The sequence below is a fragment of the Chelmon rostratus genome, chromosome 14 (assembly GCF_017976325.1).
Source record: "Chelmon rostratus isolate fCheRos1 chromosome 14, fCheRos1.pri, whole genome shotgun sequence".
Classification (NCBI taxonomy): domain Eukaryota; kingdom Metazoa; phylum Chordata; class Actinopteri; order Chaetodontiformes; family Chaetodontidae; genus Chelmon; species Chelmon rostratus.
The window spans coordinates 19,776,155-19,786,726 of NC_055671.1; the positions used below are offsets into that span (position 1 = coordinate 19,776,155).

At 41.5% G+C, this 10,572-nt stretch overlaps 1 protein-coding gene across 1 annotated transcript; it reads right to left on the reverse strand.

The window, feature by feature from the left end:
* Positions 1 to 293: 293 nt before the first annotated feature.
* On the reverse strand, positions 294 to 10,572 carry rhogb (ras homolog family member Gb). Its single transcript, XM_041952213.1, has 5 exons — positions 10,424 to 10,572; positions 3,415 to 3,515; positions 2,808 to 2,960; positions 2,431 to 2,601; positions 294 to 1,924 (listed from the first exon to the last, which is right to left on the reverse strand). The coding sequence occupies exons 3-5, from the start codon at positions 2,934 to 2,936 to the stop codon at positions 1,649 to 1,651; spliced, it is 576 nt and encodes a 191-aa protein (XP_041808147.1). The 5' UTR covers positions 2,937 to 2,960; positions 3,415 to 3,515; positions 10,424 to 10,572; the 3' UTR covers positions 294 to 1,648.

The following is a 10,572-nucleotide window of genomic DNA, read 5'->3' on the forward strand; positions in this document are numbered from 1 at the left end:
TGACTTTTCATCTGGTGCCATTTTATTTTGTCAAATCCTTTTATTTCCAAATACCTGCAAAACAAATGACCTGAGCTGCACTTTGTGTTTGGTGCTAATTAGCAAATGTTATCATGCTAATACGCTAAAAAGCAGATGGTAGACACTAGTAAAGATAGTAAACACTATACCTGCTAAATATCAATATGCTAGAATAACTATTGTGAGCTTGTTAGCATGTCAATATTAGCATTTAGCTCAAAGTGCAGCTGCTTCTTGAGGACAAGAAACATTAAAAACACAGCAGGCAGATGGACTGAATGACACATGTTTAAAATGTATTATTACATTTAAATAGAAATACAGTAAATTAATAAAAACAAAATAAAAAAATCACATTTTAGAAATTTATAAGTAATGAAATTTACTAATGGTGACAAACTGGAGCCTATTGAACTTTTTTTTTTGTTTAACAGCTCTGTTGACAGAGTTCGCCACATATTGTTTTTAGCCATGTTAGCAGTGTGGCTAAAATAGCATGGAGGCCAATGTTCTGTTGACATTCAGGGTTTCTTCCCAAATCACATGCATCTAAAAAACATTCCATTCTCAAACAACACATTCTTCCTCGGTCGTCTTCTTCACTGACGCATATTTCTCTGTTTTACCACCAAACATTAAAAATCTTTTTTTAAGTTGTTTCCCCCTTTTTTTTTTTTTTTTTCTTTTTGTTGTTGTTGTTGGTGAAATGCAAAACAAACTTTTTCAAATTTTAGATTTTTAGAGCCTGGAAGTGCAATTAAAAGTAATTCCAGATTTATTTATGGGAATGTTCAATCACACCTTTAATTACATTCATGCAACTCATCTTCAGAGAACCACTGAGAGAATATTTTTCCTAAAAAAGCACCTAAATATATCTAATTTTAATGTTTAACGACCACACAGAGACAAAAGGTTTTCACCCAGCAGTGTCAAGATCCTGACTGATAGCTGACAGTGAAGATCACCCAGTATACGAATGTTCATGCATTGAAATTCTCAGGATCAATAATGGTTTAATTTAACTTCCTGTTTTCTATTTACATCAGCTCTTGACTCCACCAGAGATGCTGCTTCCTGTCTGACTCGCCCGTCCTCTCAGACCATCCTCACTGATGCAAATTCATTTGAAAACCGATCTTTCATCCACACCAAATTTTCACCAAAACATTTGTGTTTCTGTTGCCATAACAACTGCACCAGTATAAAATAGTCATTGTACAAAAAAGAGATTTTCAACTTCTGACACTGTGCGCCCCTGAAATATTTTCCAACCTGAATTGAGCCAAAAAAAACACCTGAAGCCCAAACTGCATTCAAATGACCTTTAGCGAGGAGGGGGGGCGGCTGTTTCCTCACAACTTAGCTTTCATATTGTTGAAATTGTTAGCAAATGAAATCATCTATCAGACATCAAAACAATCCCACATGAAATCAGCCCCCCACCCCTCAATAATTCAAACATGGAGCCCAAAACTACTTTTTCTAATTAATAAAGATAAAATTCTAACCAAACATAAAGAACACATTTCCAAGCAGTCCCTCAGGCAGTGAAGCTGCAGAATCAGCCCGACTCAAACCGTCCAGGTCCGGTCGGTGTTCCCGGTGTGGCGTTTGAGGCTCGGTCCTACAGCAGGACGCAGGGCCTCTTGCTGACGGTGGGCTGCGGGTTGAGGAAGGCCCTCACGGACTCTGCGAACACGTCCTTTATGCCGTCCTGGTTGAGGGCCGAACACTCCAGGTAGCGGATGGCGTGGATCTGGCGGGCAAGGGCGGCGCCCTGCTGGTGGGTGACGGGCGTCTGGTTCTGCTCCTTCAGCTTCCTCTGAGTCTCGCCGTCGTTCCGGAGGTCGCTCTTTGTGCCGACCAGGAGGATGGGAACGCCAGGACAGTGGTGCGACACCTGATGATGGTCATGATAAACACGTTTAGTAAAAGAACTGTGAACTAGAAACTACTTTGTCTCTAAAGCAAAAGTTCTTGAAATCTTCTTCGTTGGTCTAATGATGTCTTCAAGTTCATTACGCAGGCTGTGAACCAGGAAGTAGAAACAAGAAACAGAGACACTGAATCTCCTCAGACATCATGAAAGCACCTGATACTTTTCCTTTTTGTTTTCTACACAGTACAGTTTTTTCAACGGTTTTTGTTGTTTTCAGACTGATTGAAATAATTGACTAAATGGATGATTAACAGATCCAGTTAAATATTCATTAATTCTACTTTCACGTCTGTAGGTTAAATATGAAGCTACAGCCAGCAGCTGGTTAGCATAGCCTAGCTAAAGGACCACCCCACTGATAAAAAGGAGGTAAAAGAACAATTAAAACCTTGTTTAAATTAATTTCTGCTCTTTTAATCTGTGAGTATGACCTCCAGCAGTTGCCGGGTAGATTTTTGACCTCTGACCTCTGGGTGCCACTTGTGTTTGACGTTCTCGTAGGAGGCGGGGCTTGAGATGGAGAAGCAGATGATGAAGACGTTGGTCTGCGGGTAAGACAGCGTCCTCAGCCGGTCGTACTCCTCCTGACCTGCCGTGTCCCACAGGTTAAGACTGATGGTCCTGCCGTCGACCGTCACCTGAACGCACCGCACACACGCAGGTACACACACACACACCTGGTTAGAATTTCTCTATCTGTATTGTGTGACTATGGTGATAAAAACTTGCTGGTTAGTTCAAAACAACAAACTGAATCTCAGTCACACAGCCAGGTTTCCACCAAATAATCTATGAATATTGATCATTAATGAAAATAGCCTCACACACACACACACACACACACCTGGCTGCTGTAGTTGTCGAACACAGTGGGGATGTACTCTTTGGGAAAAGCTCCGGTGGTGTAGGAGATGAGGAGGCAAGTCTTCCCCACAGCACCGTCACCCACAACTACACACTTTACACTCTGCATGATGACCTCTGACCCTTCAGCAACCTGCAACACACACACACACACACACACACAAACGTTTCTGCTGTTAGGTGAGTCTCTGTGAGAAATGAACTAGGATTGAATGGGTCCAGCTCACAGAGGTTTATGATGCTCCAGCTCTGGAAAGTTATCAGGGGCAGTTTAATCTTTCATCACAATGATTGTGAGGACAACAGCAGAAATACAGCATTCATTTTAGATGATAATGAAGCATTATGCGAAACACCCAAATTAGGTGGTGTTTGTGAGATTTGCTCATTAGCATAATCCATGCCCTTAAAATTGTTACATAAAGCTTCCTTTATATCACTTGTACGTGCCACAAGAACAAAGATGTTTGTACCACCGCTTCCTGCATGAGGCCTGACGTTCCTATCAGAATATTTACAGTAAAAATCAAGACAAAGGAACAAAATAAACTGTCATCTGGTCTGTACAGATACCTGTCTGAGTTTACCTTCAGATGGCTTCACTCGTCCTGCTCCGGCTGTCAGACACACTTCAGTTTCCTTCAGTTAACACAGTTTGTTCAGAAACACGTGATGTCCCATCGTCTGACTGCAGACAAGAGGGAGAAGAGGGGAGGGACACAGGGGGGAGAGTTTGTCCTCTGTCAGTATTTGTGTTTATGGAAATGATCGCTGCCGAAGGAAACGGTCTCCAAACAAAACAGAGATGTTATCCTGCACACACACACACACACACACACACACACACACTCAAACGCGCACACACATATTTGAATGCCACGCGGTCAAAACTTTATTTACATTTACGTGACAAAGACTATTTGTTAGATTTTCAATGTCTCGTGTCTCTTTCTTTCCTTTGTCTGTATTCACAGCAACAGCAGTATCAGTAGTCCTAATAGTAGTAATTGCTAAAATATAATGTAGCTGTAGTTTGCGTGTTGTGTTTACATTCAGTAAACCTCAAGTCCAGATCAAGCCCAGATTCGTCAAAGTTCAAGTCCAAGTCACCAAGATCGTCCAGATCTGAATAAAAAGCTCATGTGTGGAGTCATATTGGAATCACTCAGCTCATGTCCGAGTCAAAAAGGTAGGAGGAGTCCTACAGGTCTAGTCCAAGTCACCAAAGTCATATATGAGTCCTTCAGGACATGTCTAAGCCAAGGTCGTGTCCAATGAAGCGTCTGGCACGACTCATGTCTGAGTTGGACGTGACCAGGATGACTCAGATATGACCTTGATGAATCAGGTCCAAGTCACCCGGATTATGTCTGAGTCACCACGGCCAAGGACAGCTCATGTTATTCATGTCTCAAGTCACCAGGTTCATGTCCAAATCATGCTTGAGTAAAGGATGTCCAAGTTACTCAAATCAGTCTCAAAGTCTCAAAGATTATCATGCAGGTCATGACCGAGTCACCAAGACTGTGTCCGAGTCACAAACGATCACATCAGCAAGGACACGTCTAAGTCACTGAGGTCGTTTACCCAGGTCAAGTCCGAGCCACCCACCAAAGAATTCACCAAAATCTTGTTTAAATCACCAAGATTATGTCCAAATCGCATTTGTTGTCATGAGCCGCCCAGGTGAAGTCACCAAGTCATGTTTGAGTTTCTGAGGTCAAGTCCAAGTCACCCAGATTGTTTCCAAGTCACCAATCAGCTGCCTCAGAAAATCAAAGATCATGTCCAAGTCAGCGTCACCAACTCATATTCTAATCCCTGAGGTCATGTCCGAGTCACACAGGTCAGGTCTGAGCTGGACATATTTCCGTCAGCTGGAGCAGCACCTTTGGAAACCAGCGAAGAAGAAAAAGAACAGGGAAAGAAATTCAAGCTCAGAAAGAGACAGTAGCAGAGAGTTTAGGTACACTTTGAGGTGTGTTAGTCAAGGTCTGTTTCATTTGGCTTGAGTTTCAGTGTTTGTTTGTTGGGCAGATTCGTGCTGCAAAAACACTTGAAGCAGAAAGAAAATTAAGGGCATAACGTGAAAACAATCAGATGAACATAATTCTGGTGGATTGTGTGCTGAACAATAAAACACTAACTGTAGTGTCTCTCTCCAGATGTCTGGATAGAGAAAGTGGCTCAACCCAGACTCTGGGGACACTGACCCCACCCTCATCTCTCTCTCTCTCTCTCTCTGTCTTTGGGTGGAGGTCGGCTGATCTCACTCCTGCTGGAAGCTTTAACCTGTGATCTCACAGTTTTTTCTCCTTTCCTTCATGTTGATTAGGTGGTATACGGTGAGAAGAACTGTGACCTCTGACCTTTGCAGTGGAGGAAGAACTACTGAGATTCCTTAACTTTAGGTACAGCTCTGGTGTTGTTCTATAGCTGTATTATAGGTGGGGATCTTTAAAAGCACAGTAGATTTTATGAAATTAATGAATGAACGTTACATAAAAACTAAGCAACACTTCAGACTGACACCTGATATCAGAGTAAATAGGTGATTTAAAACATTTCTACCACAGGTAATGTTAATGTGCTGATAACCTGCAGAGACATTGAAGAAGAAAGAAAGAAACGTTGCAAGTGTTGCAACAAAGTCATTTTGTAACTCTGATGTATTTGGAAAAAAGGAAGCATTCAGTAGAAAAATGTCACTGTGGCTTCATGTTGAAATAAAGCAGCAACCTGAGTGATGGAAAGCGCAGGAAGTCAGAGCCGTGATGTGTGGCTTCAAACGGGCATCCAATTGCAGTCCAATTATATTCACTGAGAGTAGTTTGATGTTATTTAAGAAATTAGAACCTATATAATATATAATCACTTTATATATTTCTGTCTCTCAGTTGCACCACTAGCAGCTAAGCGTTGTAGCGTTTGGCTGCAGTTCCTCTTATGTCCACTAGATGCTGCTGTGATGAAACTATCCTGAAGTGAATGGGAAAACCCTCAATTTCATGAGGTCAATTCTGCATCTTGGTGGACAAAATTATATATACAACTGCTCTTCAGTGTCATACAAATACAGCAGCGAATAGCATTAGCTAGAACAGCGAATGAGTCACGCCTCCTGGTGATGGTTGTGCCTTTAACGCCAAACTAAGATTAGGAGCTAAACACAAACTGCACACTGCTTTTTGCGCCATTTTACCAAACCAGACTAAACTGATGCTGCATTCTGCGCCTTAAAGAGGGTTTTCAGCTGAACTGCTCAGTGAAACCATGAGGTCTGAAAACAGATCTGAGGGGGAACAGTGTGCTGACAGAGTCGGGCAGTGACAGGAAGAAAGAAGAAAACACGTTGAGATAAAAAAAAAAGGGAAGAAGAATCGAGATCAGCAACCTGCAGCAGGCCGAAAAATACTGAAACAAACATTCATTGTGTGAAAGCAGCCTTCCTCTATGTTTCTGTGTGTGTGAGCTAAAACTGTGAATCTGAAACAAACACATCCGCTGTTTCATTTTAATACCAGTTCATCATTAGCATAATAAGTTATATATAACTTACAGTTGTGAAAATATTTACATGATTCATCACAAGGGGAATTTCAGCAGATTGCTGTCAAACTGTCAGCCACTAAGCTGGGAAAATCTTTGAAAAAGACACTGAAGTCAACTGCAAATCCCAGAGAGCACTGCTGTAAGAAACATCCAATCAGAGCGCGTCAAATTGTCTTGCCGTACAGTTGATGGCAGGATGAAGTTAGAGGCTCTTAGTTAGTTAGTTTTAATTAAAATAACACTATTTTTTGGTTTTAATAACGCAGGTTCTCTTTACTAGGGCTGTGTCTGAAATCACTCCCTGGTTCACTCATTCACTACTCTGTGATCAACACTCAGTGGTTTACTCTGTAGTTAATATCATTAATATTCTGCATTATCACTGACAGATGTGGGGTCGTATGAGTTAACACAACATACAAGAGTGCTGGAATTACCAGTAGTATAATGTCTCTCCTGGTAATTTTGGAATAAAATCCACTTCCACAGCAATAACTCATTTTTTCCAGCGTGGTGAAGTTTCTGTCAGTGAAACTCAACAATTCCTGCAGTTGTTTCAAATTAAAAGTCTTTATTTCTGCCCTTTGAGCTACAGCTGTATTGGCAGCGTTGAGCTTCACTGAAAGTAACTTGACAGGAATTGAAAAAAAGATGGAATGAATCAGTGAATGAGAACGGCAAAGTGAGGAGTCCGACACCAATGTGTTGTCGTGCTGATGAATTAGTCCTGTGGAAATGGACTTTATACTGAATGTGTCAGGATACTATAAGTATATTTGATGATACAGGGAAGTTAGAACTAAATTCTCTAAGAGAAGCACTTTCACTCTGTAGCAGAGGGAAATAAAAGCTTTAGCCACAAACGCTGAAATGTAATCATCAGCACCACTGAGGAGAGAGACAGGCAGCCTGTTGTCTCCTTCATGGTTTTACTGGTCTTGTATTTCAGTGTTTCAGGAACTGACAAACAGCTTTGGTTTCGTCTTGTCAGCTGTGTTCTTTTTCTGTATTTTTATTTAATTTTACTGGTTTAGGAGGAGTCTCCTGACCCACAGAGGAACCGAGTCATCCTGCAGCTGATGCTCTGACGGGAAAAGGAGCTGTAAGGTTTACAGACTCTTTTCATGGCATATGAGAGAAGAGACACCTGCTCTGCAAAATGGTATTTTTAGGGACAAAAAATAGGGTAATACACTGTACATGTACAGCTTGGACCAGGTGGAGAACAAAACAGGAAAAATAGACTAAAAAAACAAATGTACAAAAAATGTATAGTCCTTGTTAACAGAAACACATTAAACAATACAGATGTTCCTCATTTGAACAGACAGTGAAACACTGTACACAACAGGTGTACAAACTGGAAGAATACTGGACCCAACTGGGGTTAAAACACCAAGGAATACTGGGCTAAACTGAGATAGAAACAACAGAGAATATTGGACCAAACCTGGTTAAACACCAAGGGATTTTGGGCTAAACTGAGACAGAAATGCCAGAGAATATGGGACCAAACTGGGGCTGGAACAAACATGCAGCATGTTAGCATGCTGACAATGTTCGCGTTACATTCCAAACATCACAATGTTAAAAGGGGGCACAGGTCAGACACACGAGCTGTTGGATGATCAGACAAACCAACAGTTTATCCAGATGATCTAAACCACTTTGATTCAAGGTCAAATCTAACACCTAAACTGCAATAATCCATCACAGCACAGGAAAACTGCACAATTACAGGAAGAACAGTGGGTCAAAGTTGAAACAGGAAGTGTAAACAGTGATGGCCGATTGCAACAAACAGTTGGGTCATGATGTTCACCTTCGTGTTGTCGTCTAAATGAATCTGTCTAACCTGGAGGTTTGTTTCCAGCCTTCAAGCCTCATCGTTTCACTGCTCATGTTTTTCTAGTGATGTTTCCAAATCTCAGTTAACAATCTTATTGTGACTGACGAAGTCCAGCTGACACACTGTGACAAGCTGAGCCCGACACACATGTCCTCCACATGCACCTTATGAATGCAGCATTTCCTAACCCCCCCCACCCCCAAGAGTCAGACACCCCAGGCCTAAGAGGAACTGGCCTGTGTTGAAACCGAAACAGGAAGGGCTTGTCCGCCACTCTCTTCATCCAGTGGCCACATGTGTGAAAAAAAAAGAATTTACTGAGAAAGTCTGACCAGCACTTTACGCCAGTACACACTGAGAGAAAAACCAGTTAAAATAGGTGGAATTCTCCTTTAAAAAGCTGAACTGTGTTGCTAACACACATTACAATGGAGACATTTATACCACAGAAATCCTGGTTTGCAGTTAACTGGCAGGTGTTTGTTGCAAGAGGACACTGCAGACATAGCTCTGGTCTGAAGCACCAATGAATACTGGACCAAACCAGGACATAACTATAACAATCCAGGCCAATTCAGGATTGAGATACCAAAATATATTGGTTCAAATTGGAGCCACAACTAAGGTAAAACAACCAATAATATTAGACTGAACCTGAGCTGAGACAACCAAGAATCTGAGCTAAAACAGCCACTATCTGACCAAACCATAGCAAAAAATGGACTGGAATAACGAGAAATATTGGGTCAAACTGGAGCTAAAACCAGGGTTAGAACAACCAAGGATGTGATACTAAACCTAGGCTGAAACAACAGAGAATATTAGACTTAATCTGGTCAACAAAAACAGGGACTAAAATGGCAGAAAATACTGGACCAAACCGAGACAAAAATAAACACCAGACAACCCTGGATGTAAAATTAGTCATATATTTGTATTTACAGTTTCTGACAGCTGGATGATTCACCACATCGGCACTGACTTGGCGATCTCTGACATATCTCACCCTCTGACTTCCTGTTTCGTTCTGGGAAGCCTGACACTGTCCAACTTGACTGTGATGTCTCTGATTCACATCTGAGCGCGTGCGGCCGCTGACGCCCTGTGTGATGTCATCTCGCCCAGCGTGTTGAAGACACGATTAGTCAATCTGGTTATTTCTTGTAGCCAGCATGATCACACAGTACATTCCTATAACATTCATATGGTTATTATGGATTGTTTGGACTCCAGAGCTTGCAATGCTGTACTAGTATCCCCATATTTACAGTATATACGAGAGATTCATGAGATTCCTTTAAATTAGTTCAATTATAATAATTTTGAGGTTTGGACTGTTTGTTGTGAAGGTGTCACTTTGGGCTCTGGATAATTGTGACAGCAATCTGCAGATTAATCCATAATGAAAGTAATGATCAGTTGCAGTCCAATGCACAATAACTCAAAATGAGCTCCACCTCGACCAACTGCAACAGTAAAATCCTGCTTTTACATTAATGCGTGAGTAATAATAATCTAATGATATAATATTTAATAGTACAACAGTCACAGGGGGCATTTTTCTGCATTGAGTACTTTTACATTGAATAAGTACTTTTCCCTGATTATACTTTTTTTATAAATATATATATATTTTCAATGCAGGGCTTGTAATGAAGTATATTTACATACATACTTTTATATAAGTAACATTTTCAGTTCAGGACTTTTACTTGTAATGGAGTATTTTTCACAATGTGGTATAAGTACATAACATCTGAATACTTCCTCCACCACTGAGTATTCCTGTAGATGCCTATTACAGACACTGTTTTATGTAATTCTACAGTATTTCTGTGATATTAAAGCTTTGTTTTATTTACACAGAATTTATGAGAAAGTTCAAAAGTGAGTGACAGAAACACGCACACACACGCGCGCGCCCGCGCACGAACATTAGGAGTGGTCGAACTTCATCTTTCCTGCAGCAGCGAAACCAAACAAACAAGCAATGAGGTTATTGATCCGCTGGAGAACCGATCGATCGGCTGACGGGAATTAAAACCGAGATCAATAACGTTCTAAAAGTTTGGAAGAGAGGAAACACACACCCACTGTCCCACACATACAAACCCACACAAACACATACACAGACACACTCAGCTGATCAGTGTTGGTTGATCCCGGAGCTCCGGGGGGATGAAAAGCAGACTCACCGGTCATCAGTCCTCCACTCCGGGCGCACAGCTCCGTTCAGTCCCGCCGTGTCTGTGGATGTGTGTGTGTGTGTGTGTCAGTGTGTGTGCGGGATGGATAGCGGATCTCTATCACAGTGTGAAGCGGGCGGGCGGAGCTAATGAAGAGG